This window comes from Neodiprion lecontei, chromosome 5, assembly GCF_021901455.1.
Source record: "Neodiprion lecontei isolate iyNeoLeco1 chromosome 5, iyNeoLeco1.1, whole genome shotgun sequence".
Classification (NCBI taxonomy): Eukaryota; Metazoa; Arthropoda; class Insecta; order Hymenoptera; family Diprionidae; genus Neodiprion; species Neodiprion lecontei.
Window position 1 is genome coordinate 31,239,090 of NC_060264.1, and position 23,625 is coordinate 31,262,714.

Sequence of the window (23,625 nt, forward strand, 5' to 3'; positions counted from 1 at the left end):
CGTAATATCCACGAACACCACCTACACAAAGATGCATCAGCTCGATTATTCGTCAATGTTACAATTCCCTACAATTTTTGTTCATCAAAACTTGAACGAGATTCAAAATTTTATTCCCTTCTACCACGCGATAGTTTCACGAACGCATTAGCCCAAATTTTTCCCCGGGAAATTCAAAAACACTACGCTACGGGATAAAGAGCTAGGATAGTTTCGTTTTGGCCTATACCCTAGCTAGCCCTGTGGTTTTTCCTTTATCGACATTTTCACTGTTTAGCAACGCGTGTGTATAACACTGTATACCTATCCATATACATTACCGTGCATATATGTACACGTACACATGTATGTGGGCATCGCACCACCTAACTCGTTCGTGTCTGTCTCTCATGCGGACGAGGGAGGCTCGGAGGGGTTTTGTTTGTATGCGCGAACATGAATTCATATACATACGCACTTGCACGTAAACGCCAATACATGTTTATCTATATACACATATACACGTATGTATTCTACAGTATATCTACATTATATATATCGTAATATATATTGGCGCGCGTGCGACTTGGGTGTATGTATACAGTGTATTATATAGTGTACACATACATACGTGCACGCACACGCACACACACATATACATATAAATATATACATATATAAATGTTGTTCCCTGTGTGCGAAGAGTTTTCTGGGGGTCTCCCTTAGCAACAAGCAGCCCCTGCTGGATTAACTGATGGCTACAAGCCCCCATGGCGTAAAAAAAATACACGTGCAAGAAAAGGGATGAAACTGTGAATTTGAAAGAAACGTTAATTTTTTGCTTTAGTTCGTCCATTATTGTTATTATTATTATTATTATTATTTTTTTCCGTAATTTGTTCACGCTTTGCGTTTAAAAAAATTATCTTCCCATCGTATTATATTATACGTCTTACGTTACTTCTGTTAGTTCGTAACAGATTCGCGATATCGTATTTTTTATTCGTTGTTACGATTCTCTCTGTAGATATTCAAGTAATTTTTTTTTTTCGATATACATTCTTTGTTCTATTAAATGTTTATAAGTTAAAATGACTTTACTGATGAATCGATGAAAGTAATAGTTGTTAAAATTTTGGCAAAAGTAGCTGCGAATGTTTTCAAATTCTTTATACGTACTACGATCGTGTATATAAAGTAAAAAGATGAATGAATGAATGAAAATTTTGAAGAATAATGATATCACACGTGTTGAAAAACATAGAGAATAGAGAATTAATTTGAAGATGAGTTATGATACTTTTATGAAAAGTTCATCGTAACTTGTGGAAACTTATTTTTTCGCTGCGGAACCGCAGATTATAATCAATTATAATGAAATGAAAGTAGTGGAATAAAAAAGTGACTGTGAAATTTAACCCTTGTTTCACACCCTGGGGTACAAAGAAACTCCACGCCTTTTCTTCATTAATTTAAAGTACCTAAATCTAGAAACATCGGTTCTGTGGCGCCATCCGGCATTTTGATATTTTGTTATTCAACCTATACAGTTTCAAAAAAGTACCCTTTTAAGATCTTCCAAAAAAAAAGTCAATTGAAAATATTTAATAGTTGATGTTTCATAACGATTTATGTCATTGGGGTACAAACGACCCCAGTGTGTCAAGTAGGTGATTCTACAGAATTGCATCAAACAAGAGGAGTTAAATTTTGTCGCTACACCACCCACGTGTGTTCTACACCTTGAAAATAGAGTGGAGTGGATAAAAAAATAAAAGAGAGTCGTAGCGCATTGTATAATTTATAATTTTTTCCGAGTTGTTTTAATCGGAAATTGTTTATCACACGCTGTTTCGTACCCATCGCTACCTCCTCACACTGTAGCCTCCACCTCCGCCTCCACCTCTTCTTCCCCCTTTTCCATCTCTTCCTCCAATTCCCCCGTCACCCCCCAGCCCATTCATCCCATGCAACCAGCTCCCCGCCAGTCGTTTCAACCAAGTACGCAGACACAAACACCGCGCTAAGCATAATACATGTACGCCACATCCATACACGTACGTACCACGATCCGACGTATATACCTAGGGTACGTAGATACAGGGAGAGCCATATACACTCGGGGCCAACGCATGTATCCACCTTGAACATGGTATACCGGGGGTATATGTATGTACATCGGCACTATGTATTTACACGTGGAAGGAGGTAGATGGGTATACCTTATACATATATATAGGTATATAAACACCACGGGGCATGTAAGAGTATATTACACGCATACATAGCGTTGTGTGTGCACTCACGCGTATATATACATACATTTATAAGTATACATACGCTCGTGTATATACAAAGTATACTCCATGTCAAAATATATGGGGGGGGTTCTTTCGGTTTGCCTTACCTTGGTTATATACACCTGCTGTTGCTGCTGCTGCGCCGTTGTCAATGATTACTCTGTGATTTGGAATTTTTTTTTCCCCCATTTTTTGCATCTAGGGTTTTTTTTTCACAAATTTCTTCAAGTCTTTCACGTTATTTATATACGCTCGGATGGCCAGCAGCACAGGTGGCGCCATGTTTTGTGGCGATAATCGGCGACGATAATTTATGGAGGGAATATACAGGGAATAAAAAATAAATCAAAGATTTCGAGTCACGATTTGAAATAAGAATGGTGGTCTTTTTCACCGTGGTGAAGTTAGCAACGTTACCGTAACGATTCAGACTGAGGAAAGACCGTTATTTCGTGATTTTGCAATTGTTTGAAATTCAGTAAATCGTAGTAAAACAAAACATACTTGTATTTGGAAATCTTTGTTCCTTCGGTTATTGTAAAAATAAGAAAATAGTGATTTTTTTCCCTAAAGTTTCGTTACGATAACGTTACTAACTTAAATCTCGTATTTTTTATTCTATGCTACGTGAAATCAAATAAAAGTACAACCGCAACTGCGATGCAGGTCATGTTGCACAAAAATGGAACAAAATGTTACACAATAACTTTTTTTCGTCTCCGTAAGACGGTGTTGAGATAGTATTAATGATAGATAGTTTATGAAACAATTTTTCACGGAATTTCGTCATACCTCCTGAAACGTTTAGGTATATAAGGGTGAAAAAACACGAATTACACTAATAAACGGATTGATGATGGAAAATTGGTGTGCTATTGTCAACGGGTAGAAAGTTTTTCAGTTTTATTTTTTTAACCGAAAATGACTAGGCCAAGTTTCAAGATTTTTTGTTTAAAAGTCATTACTCTATAGGGATTTTGTACTGCTTATTTATTGTTAGTGATTAATGAAAGTATAAACGATAAGCAAAACGGATACTGCTGGATAATTGATGAACGACCCACTGACACCGCTAATGAGACCGTCTAGTTGATTATTTTTTTAAACCGAGGGACAATCCTTCGTTTACGTTTATCTGTACAACACGTCCCTTTTATTGACGTTTAAAATCCTGTACAAGGGGAGATATTCAGTCAAGATAAGCCAACGATTCTATTCGCACTTTATTGATGAATGAGTAACGACTATACAACCCTGCAAAGTTGCAGGGTCGTAAACGCGTGTAAATCACACCGTGAAAAATCATCTTACTCTGATATCTTGATTGGAAAAAAAGTTGTAAGAATTCGGACAGATGTCGGTGGTAATAGAAGAGGGATGAATTCTGATTGAAGTAAAAGATGCTCCTCTTTCTACTTTTTAGTTGATTGATGGATGGACGGTTAGAATAGCATTAACAGAATCTTGACGAATATATAAGAATTAATTGAAGTTTCGCGAGAGCTTTCTTTTTCCCCAACAATCAGCCATGACGAATAATAATATAATCATCATTACTTGTATCAGGAAATTCAATTTGTTTTGACGGTTTATTTCTCCATAATTACTCCAATAATCAACGTCAATTTCCTTCTGATCATTCAAATACCTGTTTTGTAGAAGTCAAGTCTCCACCAGTCCTTTGCTTCTCTTCCATTTTCACAATCTTGTGTCATTCGCCTATTGCTGAAACATAGGATTGAAGATACTTCAATAGTGTACTAGTACCAGTAGATACAACATAACAGAAATTTGAACTTTTCAGGTCTTAAACTCAAAACATGCACAAAAAAATCTTGAATTGCAAAATTCACCTATGGATTGTTTCATCAGATAAATTTTTATGTATCTGTAGTCACAATAGATGTTGTCGGACTGGCACTGGCCTCTGATCTTTAGAAACCTTTAATACTCCTAAGCCATATGACAGCTGGACTGACTGACGTTGTACACGGATCATAGAAAAGCCAAGACCCTTAATTGAATATAGTCGGAATTACGTGGGTTTTTGCTCTCAACACATTTAGATATTTTTTTTTTCTACTTAATCTCTAGCGTATTTGTGCAAGAGAACTAATGTTCTTGTGACATGACGCAGCATTGTTTCAGAATTTTGTTAACTAAACCGGTATTTGTTTCAGGTCATATCCTTCTCCGGTTCAAAATGGAGTTCCCAATGGCCAGACGATGAATTGCTCAAACACACAAGGTTTGTACAAAGAAAACACAGTGGAATCATTTCAGTAAACAAGGAACTTTGCATCGACGGTTTTCCTGGTTGAATGCTAAAACTGACGGTTTGCAATCACAGAAGTAAACTCGCATTCGCTGAAAAATTTCTTGAACTTACTTGCGTTCGAATAAAACCAATGATAAAACTATAAAAATATATTTACAAGAAAGTAACGGGAAATAATTGAGTCATCAGGATTTCTCTTGTGGTAACGATTCATCATTGACTTCCTTATTTCAGGTGGAATTATGGTGAAGCAGGAAGCCAGGGACGATGGCTACGAAACAAGCCCGGATCTCGAACTCAGGAGTACGGGTGGCGACAGTAGTCAACAATATCATACACCCCTAACACCTCACACACCACACACACCTCACACACCTCACACACCGCTCACACCGATGTCTGCGACATCTCAACAGCCAGGTAGCAACACAACGAATCTCAATCAGGTGGGTTTCAAGTTGGGAATCGTTATTACTTCCAAATGTTGATAACTACACTCTCTGCAGGTTTTTCTGAGTGAGAAACAAAAAAAAACTAACCAATGTACGATTAACTATCGCAGGTCACAATCAAGTGCGAAACACCTGTCGATCCTTACTCATTTGTCGATGAGGAAATGTCGATGGGAGGCGGTATGAGGGCGGCGAGTAGTCCAGGTAGCAATCAGGAAAGTATGACGTGTCCTGGAGGAGCTCAATCTAGAACACCTTCGACGCCTCCTGTTCACCTGCAGAACCATTCGCCTGGCAATATCACGAGTCAGCTTCAGATGAGCCTCGCCATGAATGGGACGAATCCTCAGTTACCGCACCAACCCAAGAAACGAGGCAGAAAGAAGAAGTCTGAGATGATACTGACGCCGGAGGAGTAAGAACTACGCTCTTCTTTTTGCCCATAAATAATATGATGCTCAAGTAGGAGTCTTACTTGGTTTTACTTCTCTGTCTGACTCAAATAGACTTGGTCAATATAAAAATTGCCCCCGTTCATTTGAAATTCATTGTATTTACAGAGCCGAACTGGCAGAGGCCAAGAAACGGGCAAAGACTTACAAGGAGCGAAAAAAGCACGACAGATTTGATGGGATGCCGGAAGAGGAAGTTAGTAAACGAGTGCTGCCGGATCACCTGACGAGTAATCTCGACATTATTATAGTAAGTTTTAATGATTACTCGGTGGTTAACTGTTGGTTCATTCGGCAAACATTGGTAGTGATGAAGTAATTCTCTGTTGACAATTGAAAAGTTATAGATACGTAGAAAAACGTTAAACACAAAAGTTGAATGAATCATTAAAGTGGATTGAGAAAGTCTAAAGTTTCATGGAAATTTGATATATGAGCAATCGAACAAGTCAAGAGGAAAAGTAATTGAATGAGGCAACATTTGTAAACAGGGAAAAACAAACCAGATGAAAAATGGAACAGCATTGTCATAATTGAAGATTGTTTATCTTTGTAATGAGTTGGAGGTAGAAGAATATTTGCATCGAATTAGTCGGAGAGATTGAAAATCAAATCCAACTGGTGCGTTTAAATCGTTTCCTCTCAGTTGAATAAGAGTACTGATTGTACGGTGCTTAGCTGCTTCTTCTACCTCTAACATCAACTCTCTGAATATTTGATTCTTGAGATTAATTGAAAACTTTTAGCAGCGTCAAGTTGTCGGATCTACAAATTTTTATCACATATTTCTTTCAACGTTTATATAAGTTCAAGTTGTAGCTATGAGTGAGCCAGTGATTAGTACTGATCAGAGTATAGCTGAAACAATATTTGAGTAACACCAGCTTCGATCATCAAGTTATTGCGAGTCCTCAGACGATACTGGATGAGATGCAGAATAGTAAAGAAAGATAAGGAGCATTAGACTATTCAAGGAGGATAACACCTGCAATTGGAGTTCGCCATACAACATCTAGTGACTCGAAGAGACCAGAAATCGGTTTGAAGCTGATACCAAGATTGGAGAGAATCCTCCAAGAAGTACATGTTTGGTCAAACATGACATCAAATACAACCAAAAAGGGAATTAAAAAGCTCTGCCAGCATCGTTGAACTAATTTCTTTTGCATGAAAAGTAACTTTGTTATTATTATATGCCTGCGATGAATAGACTTCTTCGTAAATCTATCACTAGTTTACACATCCATTATTATTTTTGCATTGGTTCTGGTCATCTCTTCATACAGTAATACTTTGTATTTTATTTTTATTATCCTCCTGGATGCATGATTCGTTTTTTGTTTCTATGTTTGATTATAAAGTTCAGTTATTAGACGATTATTTGAGATGATGTGTGCATCTATGTTTGAATACTTTGTTCTAGAAAAAGTAAGAAATAAATAAGTAATAATTTGGGCCAAATTTGGATCAGGTGTTCGGTGATCAAGAAACATGTACAATGCATATATATATATATATAAAATAGACGCAAATATTTTTTGGTTTTTCAACAATCGTGGCTAATGAAAAAAAATTCATTTTGAGAATAAAATATTCCTATAGATAATTTCAAGCAGCTCATATTTTTATGTTATAGATTGGCATCAATCCAGGATTGTTTGCCGCTTACAAAGGGCATCATTACGCAGGACCTGGAAATCATTTCTGTAAGTAGCAATTAATTTCCAAAATTTACTATCCGAATTTTCCTTACCCAAGAACGAATGTTAAATATAATTATCCCGGTGTGCTTTTAGAATGCGTGTAAAATTTACTGTCAGTGTCAGCAATTATAATTATGTTATTTATATATTGGTTAAAAGTAATTTCAAATGACAGATAAAAAGGAAACTAAAATTGTTAGCAGAAAAAAAAAAAATAAACAACGTTTAAATCAATGGGAAGATGAAAAATCGTTTGTATTTACTTTATTCTAACATAATGAGAATTTTATAGAAAGTTGATGAAACGGAAGAAAAAATAACAAGGTAAAAAAAAAAAAGTAAATAAATAAACTATATAAAAACGACTGTACGGAGTAAGGAAGATGGTAAGGGTAGGAGGGAGGGAGGGAGGGACCAGGGAATGAGGGAGGAGAGGAGAGGAGAGACGTGAGCGGGAAAAACGGGGGGTAGGAAGGGGGAGGGAGAGGAGTTCAGGCAGGGGGAACGAGGAAAAGGCCAGAGAACGACGGGAGGGTGGAAAATGTGGGTGGAATGAAGAGGTGTGGGTGAGTTCATGTCCCACGCCTATCCGTTCAATAGCAGCTTTAGTCCAGTGCTCTTTCTCGCTCTTTCGTTCTATCCTTCTCTCTCTTTATTTTTTACTCCCTGTTTTCTCTCTCTCTTTTCATCCCTCGCCCCTTTGCCCCTAATTTTTCACCGTCCCGTCGTATTCTTTTTCTTTCTCTACAAACATGTATATTTTTAATAGACCTCCGTCACGTGTATTTTAATGGACTTTTCTTTTTCGTTCATTCGGTTCCTCCTCCGGTGACATTCTACTTCCTTCTTTTCATTTACAATTAAACGCATCGCGCCAACGGCGATTTATACGCGCGTTACAAATGCTTAGTTCGTTACAACAGATTCATGGCGGAAAATTACGAATCTCTTACGGCTTGTGTACGTATTTATAATATACTTACGTATGTACGTACATACGTATGTATGCATGTATGTATGTACGTTTATACGTTTATACGTACGGTACGCGCTTCGTCCTACTTTTTAGCTCGATCGATTATATCCCACACGTTGTTCGTTCTCCTCCTCGTATGTCACGAGGTAATCTTTCGTTAACGAGAATACAATAATAATGTGATTAATATTATTATTCTCATCATCATCGTCATCGTCATCGTCATCGTCATCATCGTCATCGTCATCATCGTCATCATCGTAGTCACGATTTTTTAATGCATTTCACCGAACCGGTACCAGATATGACGATGTTTATGCAGTATACTCGATTGGTAAAGCTAACGGATCATCGTGATTCGAATTTCGAATGTGATATGGCAGTTTTTATTACAAACGGTTCGATAGCGGAAAAGTTAATTCATTTGTTTTCTCTGCTACACCTATAAGCATAAAATGTGTAAAGTGTGTCGATCTTACTTTTATACGATCCCTTTTCACGACTCCGCGATTTAATGATACGATTTTTTGCCTTATTATCTATCGCCTCTTGTACGACGCACGATAATAGTGTTAACGGTTTTTTCGGATTTCGTTGGAAGGCGTTACGAATCCCCCTAGTAAAAAGTTCTACATCGAAAAGATACGTCTACATCGCAATAAAAAAAATCGTCGATGGGTCGAAAGTAAATTGTCAAAACTGTGACTTCTTTCAGGGAAATGTCTTCATCTGAGCGGATTAACGCCCGAACCTCTTACAGCCGATGACGATTATAAATTGTTACGGCTTGGAATAGGATTTACGAATATGGTGGCACGCGCGACCAAAGGAAGCGCCGATCTCACGCGGAAGGAAATAAAGGAAGGTCAGTCCAATTTTACATGCGTATATTTCCGCCATCTATTACCAGAATCCCAGAATTTGTTTCATTTTTTTTTTCCATAGCGGCCGCCTTTTCTTTTCGTGGAACTTTTAAACACAATTCGAGATAAAGCGATCTTATTGTAGTGGTTCTAATGTAATTTAACCACCCATCGTTTTGATCTGTGTTAGAAAGTTTCCGAAGAGCCGAAACAATCGAATAAAGCTAGACTTATCCGCGAGAAAATCACTAGATTTGTTGGTTATGGTGTTGTTTTATTGTTCGATCGCGTAGATTGATCAGATTATTTGATCTATTGCACAAAATGAAAGATGCACGCTTAGGTTTTTCGATGCGTACTTACCCAGGGGAGGTTAATCGAGGAGAATACTCAATGATTTATCAGTTGCGTTGGTGTGACAATTCACAATTTTACACCGGCACAATTATAACTTTCTTCGTTCGTTACTTTGATTTTTAATGATGTCTAACCTGCATGGCTTCTCGGACCACGTTGTACGCCTAAACGGGACAGAAAACACTTATCCAGTTTTAAACTCTGTACTGGACAATAGTTACATTTCACTCAATCTGATCACTTCGAGTCGAACACAAAGAATATGGCGAATGGCGATCAACCTACGAGTCTGCATGTGTAAATACACCACGTACGTAGTGCCGCACACACGCCAGTTGTGTTTTTTGTTGTATTTTTGCCACTTCGGCAATGACGTAATTGACCCTGTACCCCACGGATATTTAACTCTGTAGTTTAGTATCTTTGCCTGTACCCGACAAAATCCTGGGATTATTTTGCCGCCGTTCAACTTGTGTCAAAGTTCAGGCGATTGAGAAACGCTCCAGATTAGTTCCTTGAAAATGTACCCACGTGAAATCCATCTACGTATTATTTTTACATTCTATGGTTTATAGGTTCGCGTGCTAACGTTCTATTGCTTGATTGGGGCTATTAAAACACAGGATGCGAATTCAAATCGATTATTTATGTATGAGATAATTACCACGAAAAACCTATACGATATTCTTTGATTCTCTAATTTTATTTACGTTATAAACTTTGACACAATTATTATTAGTTTCAGTTTTAAGAAGATATCAATTCGTACTAGCAGAAATTTGTGTCAACGTTTTCCTTATCTCGTGAACGTTAAAAATTCTCATAGAATGTTTGTACATGTTCGAAATAAACTGACATTTACACATGTTGTTAAAATTGTTTCAGGAAGTCACGTGTTACTCGAAAAATTACAAAAGTATAAGCCCAAAATAGCCGTATTCAACGGTAAATTGATCTACGAAGTATTTTCTGGCAAAAAAGAATTCGGATTTGGCAGGCAACCAACTCTCGTCGATGGAACTAATACGGTAAAGTTGAATTAATGACACTGAAAAACATGAACAAATAAATTAAAAAAAGTACGCAAAACACAAGGAAATCGGATCCAAAGATTAAGAAATTTTATTCCATCGAATAGAACAGTTACCGTATTCTTGATTTTAGTTGTTTTTTTTTTCCTCAATCACACATTCGCATTTTTCTAATTTTTTAAATTATAGAATAATATTTCAAACTGGGGTATTCTGACTGACTTTTTGTTTGATTTAATAGCACATGTGGGTCATGCCGTCGAGTAGTGCGAGGTGTGCACAGCTGCCACGAGCGGCGGACAAAGTTCCATACTACGCAGCATTGAAGAAGTTCCGTGATTATTTGAATGGTGCAATAAGCCACCTTGAGGAATCGGACATAGTTTTCGCCGATTCGAAACTGAAGAAAAAGGAGGTGGAGCCAGTGGAGGACAGGAAGCCGATATTCGATAACGAATTTACACCAGACAGCGAAAACCAGATAACAGATTTGAGCAGCACGGTGCAGATAAAGCAAGAACCGGGCACAGGTGTGATACCGGGTAAAAAAAAGCGGGGAAGACCAAAGAAGATAAAGAGTATCGAAGAACAGCCCGCGCCAGACCCAGAGAAGCTTGATGCTAACGGTGAAGTGATAAAGAAACGGCGTGGTAGGCCGAAGAAAATACATCAGCAACAGAAGCAGCAACAGCAGCAGCAGCAGCAACAACAACAACAACAACAACAACAACAGCAACAACAGCAAATGGAAAGCGACAGCAGGGAACGAGAGACCCAGCAGCAACACCATCATCAGCATCAACAGCAGCAGCAACAGCAACAGCAACAACAACAACAACAACAACATCAAACTCTCAGCAATCATCATAACGACAACTATTCGAATTCCGTGCCAAACTGTTTTTCACCACCGATAATGTCACCGCCAAACAGTTTTCCCCATATGGCGCCGTACCCGTCGATGGGGGATTCGGGATTCTTCGGTCAGAGTATGAACGACAGTCCGTACAACATAAGTGCAAAGCAGAGCCCTGTCCACATGCATCATTACAGCCAGAGTCCAAAGTCTATGTCGCTATCGTTCACCCACTCCGATTTGTCCTCGGAGATAAACACGGCGATATCGTCGGAGAACAACCTTGAGCCGTCCCCCCTGACATCGCCGAGCGTCGAACACCCGGACTTTGAACCCCCGACCAGCATCGCCCAGCAAAATATAGCCGGCGATCACAGATCGTACAACCCGGGCAGCGGCGACAACAACGGTCACCACAGCAATCCCGGAACCCCGTCACACTCGAGCTACAACAGCTACATGGGGTACCACGACCGGCGACCGGAGTCTCATAACACCCACCCCCACCAGACGACGCCGACGCCGTTGAGCCAGCAGGGTTTCGGCAACGACGAGCACTCTCACCACTCTCACCAGACGCCCCCTCACACGCATCCGCACACCCCTACGCACCCGGCAATGTCGCCGCACTCCCATGAGCAGTACAATACGGTGAAGAGGAGCAACACGGGTGGCACTGGGGGCCAGGACGTCTCGTCGAAGAGCCTCAGCGATTTGGAGTCACTGGTTGACCAGATACCGAGCATAGCGGACAGCGGTAACCAGCGTCACCCTTCGCAGAGCATTATGAGCGATGAGTCTCTCGCGGAGAAGATGGATACCCATCACCAGGCCTCGTATCTACCAAGTTTCACGCCATCCAGCATGTCGAATTACAGTCCGCCTCCCGCGCCGCCTCACGCCGGACTTTATCCCGGTTCTCTCCATCATTCGCCGGCAGACAACTACGGCTCGTTGTACGGAATGAACAATCGGCATCACCCGGAGACCCAGCAGCACAGCAAGTCTTATACCGTGGAAAATTTGACTTCGAACAGTTACAGCTCGAGCATGAACCACCCCCATCCGGGTAATTCGTATCCCAACATCATACCCGGACCCCATTATCCTGTCCCGATGGGTTCCACGAACGGATATCTCTTCGGTGGACTCGATCCCAGCCTGATGCAACGCACTTACGGCATGGGCGGCATGGGTGGGATGGGCGGCATGCATCCCTCTCTAGGACCCATGGCTAATCCCTATCCCTATAACGGGTCGTACACCAGCTCCTTTGACGCTTACCCACCTTCCCACGCCGGGATTCACGCGCCTAGTGCCAACTATCCAGGGTATCCTGGGGGCGGTGGACCCGGTCCCGGGAGCTCCGCGACTTCCTACCTTTCGTCACATCACAGGCCACCCGTCGACCTCGCCTACGACGCTGTATGATAATCAAAGTAATCGATATAATATTACTCGCTTTTTTCTATTTTTACATTACATTACATTATATTATTATTATTATTTTTATTATTACTGTCCGATCTGAATTTTTTCGCCTTTATATCTCGTAGCCTCGATGAGTGATATGAAAAATTATTTATCGGTATTTGATTTTTATTTATTTTCTCTCAGATAAGGAGGTTATTTATTATTGTTATTTTATTTGATTATTTATTTATGACGAAGAAAAAATGTTGATCATATAAAGTTTGTCCAATTTTAGTTTTAATAGACTTTCGCGAAATCGGCGCTAACGTACGATTTTGGAAGAAAAGAAAAAAAATCGAAACTTTCTCTTTTTCTCTCTCTGTATAAATAATATTACAAACTGCAGTATTTTTTTAGTTACATATCAACAGTAAACCTGATACTTATTATTCGGTATAGATAGAAGTACACAAATACAATGTATAAAGAGTGAATTATATTTGGGGTAGATTTTTGAAAGTGAAAAACGTTATCAAATGGTGAAGAATACCTGAAAGGTAAATTCATATGCTGATATAGATTAAAAATGGTAGCCGTTGATATATTTGTAGTTTCATTTTGGGTCTAAAATAATCTTCAATACTCGCCAATTATCGCATGCTATAGCACGCGAAACGAAATCAAAGCAAGATATGTTTAGTTACGGTTATATTCTTGATAAAATTGTATGAACTTACAATCCAACTTGCGAAATTCACTCGTCAAAACACGTACTGCCTGCCTATGGTTTACTCATTGTAATGTGGATAATAATCAATTATAACTTACATCCGGAAAAAACTTTGAACGGTGTTAAAAAAAAAAAAAAACAAATGAGACAGGTGAAAGATATTCAATGGGAACAGAATTGAATTACTTCTCTATCCTTATCTCCGAGATCCGTGGACGATGTCGCCGTTTTCGTTTTATTTTATCTAAGATTAAAATTTCAAAATCACATTTTTCGCAACATCGACGCTACAAGTTTAAGACGAATGAATAAAAGGTTGCTCGCAAAGTCTGTGGCCAAGAATGTGTCGTAGATATATCGGTAATAATCACGCGTTGTTACGGACTCAAAGCAATCAGCTCTGTAGGTAAAATTTTGATTTTTACTTATTTGAAGATAAGTAAGTATAAATAGGTAATTATATAGGGAAGACCAGGGCGCATAGTTGTAACATCAAGGGGCAAAGTGCAATTTTCCAATTCCCTTTTCTTTCCAATATTTGGGTAAAGTGAAATCGAATTGATATAAACTGTATACAATATTATTTTAGAATAACTCACATAATATTATCATCCACTTTGCCCTGGTCTATATCCTATATGCGCTCTAACAACTGTGAGTTATACTAGTTATGTACTTTATTTTCTTCTTAACGAAATTCTATATAATTATATTATCAGCATCTAATAATAGACGTATGTGTACATGGCTAAACTAACAATAGTCAAAATTATTATATGTATGTTACCTACCTATCCACTACGTAGTGCGGTGAAAATCACGACTATTTCCTGGCTATAACTTTTACGCGTATACTTATAACTCAAATCTAAACTAAATCCTCGAAGTGTTACCCCGACCCTCGGCTTTCAACGGGACACTTATGGTGCCATTTGAATAAAAAACAAAAAAAAAAACTGCGATAAGGAGAAAAACATCGTATGCTACTGTATAAATGCACAGGTTTTTATCCTATCATACGATACTAATATTATTATTATTATTATTATTATTATTATGAATATTAATAATTTTATTGCTATTATTATTATTATTGTTGTTGTTGTTGTCATCATTATTATTATTATTATTATTATTATTATAACATGCGACGATGGTTGAGTACATGATATATAGTTATCATACGTATTATAAGTATATAGGAGATTTAATTGTGTCCCGGCGATATGGTGATTAACAATAATTAATTATTATTGTTTATACATATTGTTATATATTTGTTCAGTTTTAGGTATGACATTATTATAATAATATTAATTATTATTATTAATATTATCTTTTATTAACTAATGATTATTATTAATTAGAGAAATATTATTGGACATCCATGGTGGAAAAATATTTCTGACTCACTGTGTTCCAATTACGTGACAGAAATTAGAATATTTTCGTAGATAATCAGAGATTATTAGACTATTCATAGTTTTTTTTTCAGATTTATTCAGAAATATTCTGTAAAAGTCTGATAATGAGTAAGTATGAAAAACTCTGTGAAAAATCTGATAATCTTTGATTATATCTAAAAATATTCTAATTTCTTTCAAGTAATTGCAGGAACACTGTGACTCAGAAATATTTTTCCACCAGGGATAATATTAATTTAATTATTTTAGGAGAAAAGATATAATTGACTGGCGATAAATGCTAGTTCTTAAAAAACGCGAGTATAATAGCGGTAAACAGGTGGTATATATATATATTATAAATGGAAATGCAATTAAAATTACAGTTTTTATATGTGATAATTTTGTTATGTCAAACGAAATTAATTCATGTGTAAAATCTGGCCTGCGTGCAATATACTTGTATATATACTGTACTTATACACATATATACATATATATGGATATATATATATCCATATATATGTATATATGTGTATAATAGAATCCGTTCTGTCCGGGAAGAGGTGGAAATCAATTTAAGAATGATTCTTTATTCGAAACATAGAAAATATAATGATTGCGTAAAAATATGTATATTAGGTATACATATTATATCTCGAATACCGAAATTTGAAATATTTGAGCGTTGTGATGATTTTAGTTTTTTGTTTTTTTCTATTATTTTAAGTGAATGCAAATTTTTTTCTTAGCATTATCTGATCAGAGATTATTATTGTTGAGATTGTAAATATATAGTTTAAATTTACAAGAAATCGTTGCCTGCAATTTGTCCATATCAAGTTATAATAAGGCTTAGTCGAGACGGTTGCAATGCATATAACGCAGACTTGGCAATGATCGGATGAAAGCGATAGAACGCACCATATTTTTACCATCGGATTATAGAGGAATATTAGATTCGAGGTTAGGTCTAGTTTCTGGGAATGGAAGGCAAATGGCCGCGAAGCTTTTTCAATTTTCCACCTCGCGACTTTAGCCTCCAGGATTTTCCACCAATTCTGTGAATCGACAAAAATTTTAAATTTCATCGGATCATCGGCACCTGCACGATTAAGCTATGTTACAATAACAATGTTTTTCACTTTCAAACATTCTCTCAACCGTGAATTGCAAATTGAATTTTGCCTTCTCTATGTCTGAATTACATCTGCAGTGTTATGTTTAAACCAGTATCGCTAAGCCTTGAATATATCAATTAAATATATGTCAATGATCTTAAAGTGGCGATCTTGTTTTCATCAGGTTTAAAACTTGGGGCTTTCGGAATTGCTATTGCGTTTTTGGGCCGACTGTAAGTAAATCTTAGATAGTCACTTATGAGCCGGATTTTTCGCCGTTTTTTTTTTTTTAATGCGATGTAATTGAACAGGAAAAAAAAAACTTCCTCCGGTTCCATAATGTTATGTCGGTTGTGCGTCGAGAAATATAAAGCGTAATCTAGGCTTGCTTATAAAACTGTGCAATAATATTTTAATATCTTATTAATCGGCTAATCGGCAAAGAGGAAACTCTGAAGACGTTGCGACCTAGGTAATTTTCATATTTAAATTCGAATTGTCGGTATGTGCATTATTATACATAATTATATGATATTGTCAAAATGATCCAATTATACCCGCCGTTGAGCTTGTACATCATTCTGTGGTATATACGTGCGTATTTATACGTAATATCTTTTTGTTTTCTTTTTTTTTTTTTAAGTATACGCATAATTTGATCGCAGGTACCTCTATAGCATTACCTATTATACTTATTGTACACTGTATAAATCTTAACACAGAAAAATAGCCTGCAACGAATCTCATTTTTTTTCTGGTCCATTATGATATCTCTGCATGGATTTTAAAACTGTTCCTTGTCCTCTGGGTTATCCTCTATCCGTGTTATACACTATTCAAGACGTACGGTGATGATTACACACACACACACACACACACATCAATCACGTTAACTGTGTTATGTACTTAAATTATAATTTATCTTTCATCATTCAAGCTACAATGAGAAAAAGAAATAAAAATAATAAGAAGAACTACGGTGCGCTACCCCATGGATTATAAACATATTACATAGTTAAACAGTTTGTTAGATATATCTGTTTGATATGGTATATTATAAATATTATTCAATGTAGAACAGATATCATCGAACAGAACGACTAAACAAGATAAAATATGATGCGAATCGACAAATATAGGGGTATATAAATAAAACGTATTAAATTATTAATCTTCCGAAATTTGCCACCATTGTTTGAAATTTGTCATAAAATTTTCCGCTTGACATAAAAAATTTCACATTAAATATGGAATACATGAAATTTTCGATAAAATATTGCCCGTCATGTTCAATTCGTCCATGGTGTTATCAAGTTTAATTTTTCACGTCTGATTTCACCGTTGCGTTTGATCAAATTATTATTTAACTCTCTTGTGACTTAAAATTTGTTAAATCTGTTATGACATTTATTGATAATATTATTTTTATTACTTTCAAATATTAATGATAGTAGTAATAATAATAATAATAATAACAACAAAAATAACAATAATAATAATAATACCGATATTAGTATACTATTATTAGTATAATACCATAATATGAAATAAATTTTAATATTATTATATCATTATTATATATTCATACACGTATAAATATACCCGAATACCTGCAGTACTAGCATGATAAATAACAAATTATATTGGTATAAAATAGTACACATACACCATAAATACCTATAATACGTGATATATGTGTACAGATAAGAAAATTTAAGTACTTAGGTATAATACATGATTTTTAAATGTTTCTGGAAACATACATAAAACGCGTGCATATATATAATAAATATATATATATATATATATATATATATATATATATATATATATATATATATATATATATATATATATATGAGTGAATAATAATAATAACAATACCACTACTACTAATAATAATAATACTAATAATTTTACGTAACATTTTATCAAGTAATCAAATAGAATGTGTTGAGATATTAATATGATGCACAGGGTATAGATGAAATCGTTAATAATAATAATAACAACAACAGCAACAACAAAAAAAACCAATAACTGTCTAATTATTAGATGTTCTTTCATTAAATTATCGGCCTGAAAATGTTATTAATGATGATGATAATAATAATAATAATAATAATGATAATGATAAAAATAAATTTAAAGAAATGAATGAATTCTGTAATATTAACAAATTTGAAACAATTCGCAACTAATAGATGTATAATTCTTTGCGAGAATCTATACAATAGTATAGATTACTACTACTACTACTACTACTACTACTACACTACTACACTACTACTACTACTACTACTACTACTACTACTACTACTACTACTACTACTACTACTACTGCTAATCCTAATGCTAATAATAATAATAATAATAATAATAATAATAATAATAATAATAATAATAATATAATTATCAGAATTAAAATTGAAATATAAATGTTAATGTTAATTACTACGTAAACCTATCGAAGTAACTGACGATGATGCCGATGATAATGAGGTAAATGATTACGATTTATTAATTCGTATTGAATATAATTATACTTAATTGTAAATTATTGGATTAAATAATAACTAAGTATATATATATACACATATAAAGAAAATTGCTGTTGAACGGAGCAAGTAATCATATTAAGTACATATAACGGTTACCTTTCATGTGGTTACATATGTAGCATCGAATTTTGCTGGTTTATAAATAACAATTATGTACTAATGACGCAAGAGTTAATTTCTACGAATTAACCGTAAGAAAGTATTGAAATTCGTCTCTAGTACCACGTGGAAAGTAATCTTATATAAGAGAGCTTGGGCCAGTGGCCTCCAAACATATTTTTTAATCGCTTCGAATCTCTATTGTTCTACGTATAATATAATGTGACTATACCTTAACTGTAAACGATAAATATGGATTGAATGAATGATTCAGTATAATTTGTTCGATATCAATTACTACTATTATCATTATTGTTATGATCGTTATTACCATTATCATTATCATTATTAGTACTACCAATATAATGATGATATTAAGCCGCGTTTAATTTATCCCCGTATTCAGAAATTATCGCAGAGATGGAACAGTAAGATCATTTCGCACCGCATACGAATACGAAGATGTCTTCGGCTCGATTTAAATATGTACTTGATGGAAATGAACATTAGTTTGACGATTAATCAAGTTATGGAAAAAGAGAAGATGAAAATATGAAAAAAACTTTGCTTCTGATGTTTAAAAGCTCTTTACTATACGGTGAGTAAGACTGATCGTCAGTTTCGATCTGTGAGATTGAGTTTCAATCTTATATGGTTTAAAACATCGTATATTCTAAACATAGGTGTATATATATATATATATTCATATAGATACATATTTTCTGTGTCGGTATTTAAAACCGTCGTCGGGGTATAAACAAGATGTGTGGAAAAAACCCAACTCACAATTAATACGGTAGATGTCTGGAGTTATTTAAAATTGTATATAATTACTAATAGGAATCGAAACGCGGATTTTATTTATTATCGTACAGGTGCTCCCTGCCTCCAATTTTTTTTCTACAAATATTCTTGCAGTTCCTTTCTCGGTATAATCATCGTTGAAATATTACATCGTATAAGACGCTTCGCATTAAAGGAATTAAACTTGAAGATTAATTGGAATCAAATTTTTGCAGTAATTCTGCCAGAATCAAGATATGATTTCCATAAAATTTTGTTCTCAAAATTGGAATCAATCCGATGAATGAGTATGTATGAGGAATTTGGTACCGAAAGAGAGTAATCAGCCAATCATCTCAAATATATTATATGAATATCAGGCCGGTTAAACGTTTGTGCAATTAATATCTGTAGGTGAATTTGTTGACATTCAAATGCATCGATGTCGCGGAATAGCAAACACTAGGAAGAATGAAGTAACGAAGCAAAAGAGAGAAAACAAGAGACGACCGGGAATTGTAATACCGACGGGCTTTTGAGGCTTTGCAGGTTGATTTGTGGCGCTGTCTCTGGGGCGGTTAGTGAACCGTTTGACCAACTAGAGAAGCATGTCACCATAAAGTGTAAATTCATTCCCGTCCTTAACAGTGGGATTGTTCCTTTATTGCTGAGTTGTAGGAAGCTGTCAAGAAGAAAAATGCCGTTGGAAAATTTGGAAGAAGAGGGTCTGGAAAAGAATCCAAATTTGGAATTGGCCCAGACAAAATTCCTGCTTGGTTTACCGGAGCACAAAGATGAGATAAGCTTGAAGACAAAGCTCCTCGATGCCATCAAAGCGGAAAGTAAGACAATACCACGGTATTATTTTTGCATGCGGGAATTACTGGCTGTAAATAAAAAAAATAATCATCAAAATACCAGCCAGTCCCGTAATCACTCCATAGATCTTTTCTTCTACCTTTTGCGGTTATCGTCAACTCATCGGGAACATAACCTCGAAAATCTTGAAAAGTGCTTCCTAACCCCATATTTGAAAAAGCGTCAGCCGATTCGTGTTGCACTTTTGTTGCAGCCCGCCTCTCTTCGAGCTAATCCAACTGACCTTTCGCGCTGTTCTTCCCAGATATGGCGCCGTTCTACAAAGAAGTTTGCCAGGACCTTAATTGGACTGTAGACGAGGCCTTTCTAGCAAAGATGGTAGCGACGAATCAGGAGCAGCTGAAGGTGCTCGATGCGGCGATCGAAGACGCGGAGCAGAATCTAGGCGAGATGGAAGTTAGAGAAGCGAATTTAAAGAAGTCTGAACATCTGTGCAGAATCGGAGACAAGGATGGAGCGATATCTGCATTTAGAAAAACTTACGATAAGACGGTATCTCTGGGTCACAGACTCGACATTGTCTTCCACAATATTAGGATCGGCCTTTTCTATATGGACCATGATCTCGTCACACGAAACATAGAGAAGGCTAAGAGGTAAAGATATCTGAATTTTTTTCACTTCTCTTACTCATAACTTTATTATTTCCATCTGCACAGCTTGATCGAGGAAGGTGGAGACTGGGACAGAAGGAACAGGCTCAAAGTCTACCAAGGAACCTACTGCATCGCAGTCCGCGACTTCAAGGAAGCTGCGACATTCTTCCTGGACACAATTAGCACGTTCACCAGCTATGAGCTGATGGACTACAACACGTTCGTCAGATACACGGTCTACTTGAGCATGATAAGTTTGCCCCGTAACCAGCTTCGAGACAAAATTATTAAAGGTTCTGAAATTCTTGAAGTTCTCCACACCAATCCCGACACCAAGGACTATCTGTTTTCTTTGTACAATTGCCACTACGCTGATTTCTTCAAAAATTTAGGTAAGATTCACACTACATATTTTCCGTTATGAGAAATTAGATCCCAAACCATGATTCATAGAGTTATCCATTTCTAAAATTATGTTTCAGCCCAAGTTGAGGGATTGTTGCGCAGAGATTACCTCGTTTTTCCCCATTACCGTTACTATGTTAGGGAAATGCGTATCTTAGCTTACACTCAGCTCCTCGAGTCCTACAGATCGCTTACGCTTCAGTACATGGCTGAAGCCTTCGGCGTCACAGTGGATTATGTCGACCAGTGAGTATTACTCTTGTTTGTGATGTTAACTTGACTCGCATCGCAAGATCTGCTCAACTACTTTCCGTGGTATACTTTTTCTGTCACCCAGGGAACTTTCGCGCTTCATAGCCGCCGGACGACTGCATTGTAAAGTCGACCGTGTTGGCGGTGTCGTGGAGACAAATCGACCGGACAGCAAAAATTGGCAGTACCAAGCTATGGTTAAGCAAGGAGATTTGCTTTTAAACAGAGTCCAGAAATTGTCTCGAGTGATAAATATTTAATTGTAACGAATAATAACAGCGGGGGGCTCAGGGATCATCGGTCAAGTTTGTAAACCGAACGCTTTGTTTTGCGTACAAAGTTATGCAGAAAATGAGAATCTAAAACAACGTTCTGTTATCCCGAAACGGAGAATTTAACATCAAGCTCGCAAATCGCGGGCCCGTTTGAAAGGTGCAATTTTCCGTTATGCTAACAATGCCGTTGAAAAGTAATCATAGATTTTTACGGTAATTAGGATGTTTTCAGTGTAGAATTTTATCGGTTTTTTTTTCTTCACTCGGGATATTCGTCGACTTCGGAAGGGAAAAATGAAAAAAACTCACCTGTTTCTAGAGAAATTTCCATATACTTATAATTTTAATATTATTCGCACGAACTTCGTCAATACGAATCATTATTGTGTTTGAAAACCAAAATTTACAAAAGATAAAAATAAATATGAGTAACATAAAAGTGCGGAAACGATACTCTTGAACAAACTAAATAAAACTTACGTAGTCGGTAAGACAAAACTTTGCGAAAATATTTTTCTAAATTTTTTGAGTTCCACATTAACGGTTTTGCGAATATTCCTCGGGTAATATAAAGATTAATTCATTAAGCATCGTGAACATAGAATTTTTATTTTTATTTTGCCTTCAAAGATTTGCTGATTTATTGCTTAATATCTTTGCGACTTAGATCGATTAGTGTTATTGGTTCTTTTTTTAAATAATGTAATCCGCGTTCCACTTCCTGTAATAATTTCTCATACATAAAAACAGGAAATCTTCAAAGGTTAGCGAATCTTTTCGTGTAATCAAAATTTCTGAAAATGAAGAAGAATAATCGCGACTCATCCATTCAGACGTAACCAACGAATTAATGATTACACCAAGGTTTATTAGTCAATGGTGAAAATTCCGTTGCTTACCGTCAATTATATTATAAGTAACCGTGGGGAGTCTGCTCGTTACAGTCAAGGGTATAATAATTTATCATCTCTAAAAAGTAATATATAGACGCCTGGGAGAGTATAACGGCAAGTATAATAATTGTCATAAGTCCAACTAAAACTGAATGCCGCGGTTCAGTTTTCTTAAAATATTATCCGATTTCGCAAGGAATCGGACACTTGGCATTCGTTTCTGTCACACTCTAAACGCGCTATTGAGTAACAACAGTGTCTTTAACAAAAATCTTTCCCCAACCAACGAGGACACGATTATGGTAAAAGAACATCAAGAGGCAAAAGAGAGAAAAACTAATTGTAAGCCAACCCTAGAACGTCTGTTGATAGTCAAGAAAAATGATTAATTATAAAATACGGTAGACAACAATATATTTATATGTAGGGGAGAAGCGGACAAAATGGATCCCATTAAGGGAGGAATGACGTTAAACCAATTTCGACAACACTATTTTATTGTCTTTGGCCTAAAAATATATTCCAACCGTTATCGGCATTTTTTGAAATCCCATTCGATTGTACAGGGGGCTCATTTTGCCGGCCTCTTCCTCATACGGAGTAACATGCAAAAGATTGTATGACCTTGTCTACGTCACGGATGTCAGACGAATACGAGACCCAGCCAGTGACGCACATCCCTTGGATAGTCTCATTACAGTCAAGGTAACGTGATTCTTAACAATTGTAAAGGTCGTTTATAACATGTTATGGTATATTTCGTTATCTTGTCAATCTCTGAAGTAATGTGTGAAGTTCACGATGTTTTCGTATTGCTGCGTTGTTGATGATTCTTGAATACAACTTCGATAATAATGCAAGATTTACAACCGTTGGTGTACAGTACAATCATTGATGTGAAATGAGGTGCGTCACAATGATTAGAAAAAGAATTTCAATAACATGATACAGTCTATTTATTCGGTTTG

At 36.4% G+C, this 23,625-nt stretch overlaps 3 protein-coding genes across 5 annotated transcripts in view; 2 read left to right on the forward strand and 1 right to left on the reverse strand.

The window, feature by feature from the left end:
• LOC107226848 (DNA (cytosine-5)-methyltransferase 3B-like) overlaps nucleotides 1-9,666 on the reverse strand; it is a 26,155-nt gene extending 16,489 nt beyond the window's left edge. The window contains exons 1-2 of the mRNA XM_046741289.1: nucleotides 9,367-9,666; nucleotides 3,928-4,004 (exon numbers count right to left, since the gene is read on the reverse strand). Coding sequence (XP_046597245.1) covers nucleotides 3,928-3,975 — 48 coding nt within the window. The 5' untranslated portion in view covers nucleotides 3,976-4,004; nucleotides 9,367-9,666. The remainder of the gene's footprint in view (nucleotides 1-3,927; nucleotides 4,005-9,366) is intronic.
• LOC107226849 overlaps nucleotides 1-14,405 on the forward strand; it is a 21,589-nt gene extending 7,184 nt beyond the window's left edge. For both annotated transcript variants that reach the window (XM_046741290.1, XM_046741291.1), the window contains exons 3-10: nucleotides 4,460-4,527; nucleotides 4,792-5,003; nucleotides 5,120-5,424; nucleotides 5,570-5,711; nucleotides 7,098-7,167; nucleotides 8,856-9,005; nucleotides 10,246-10,388; nucleotides 10,633-14,405. In XM_046741290.1, the coding sequence (XP_046597246.1) occupies nucleotides 4,460-4,527; nucleotides 4,792-5,003; nucleotides 5,120-5,424; nucleotides 5,570-5,711; nucleotides 7,098-7,167; nucleotides 8,856-9,005; nucleotides 10,246-10,388; nucleotides 10,633-12,678 (3,136 nt within the window). In that variant the 3' untranslated portion in view covers nucleotides 12,679-14,405. The remainder of the gene's footprint in view (nucleotides 1-4,459; nucleotides 4,528-4,791; nucleotides 5,004-5,119; nucleotides 5,425-5,569; nucleotides 5,712-7,097; nucleotides 7,168-8,855; nucleotides 9,006-10,245; nucleotides 10,389-10,632) is intronic.
• Nucleotides 14,406-19,952: 5,547 nt separating this feature from the next.
• Nucleotides 19,953-23,422, forward strand: LOC107226856 (26S proteasome non-ATPase regulatory subunit 6). 2 transcript variants are annotated; one of them, XM_015667815.2, is made up of 5 exons: nucleotides 19,953-20,199; nucleotides 20,481-20,832; nucleotides 20,896-21,224; nucleotides 21,315-21,483; nucleotides 21,575-23,422. In XM_015667815.2, exons 1-5 carry the CDS (start codon nucleotides 20,055-20,057, stop codon nucleotides 21,747-21,749), a joined length of 1,170 nt encoding a protein of 389 aa, XP_015523301.1. In that variant the 5' UTR covers nucleotides 19,953-20,054; the 3' UTR covers nucleotides 21,750-23,422. The 2 variants fall into 2 exon arrangements, with proteins under 2 accessions (XP_015523301.1, XP_046597250.1); XM_046741294.1 differs by having other exon boundaries at nucleotides 20,066-20,199; nucleotides 20,430-20,832.
• Nucleotides 23,423-23,625: the final 203 nt, after the last annotated feature.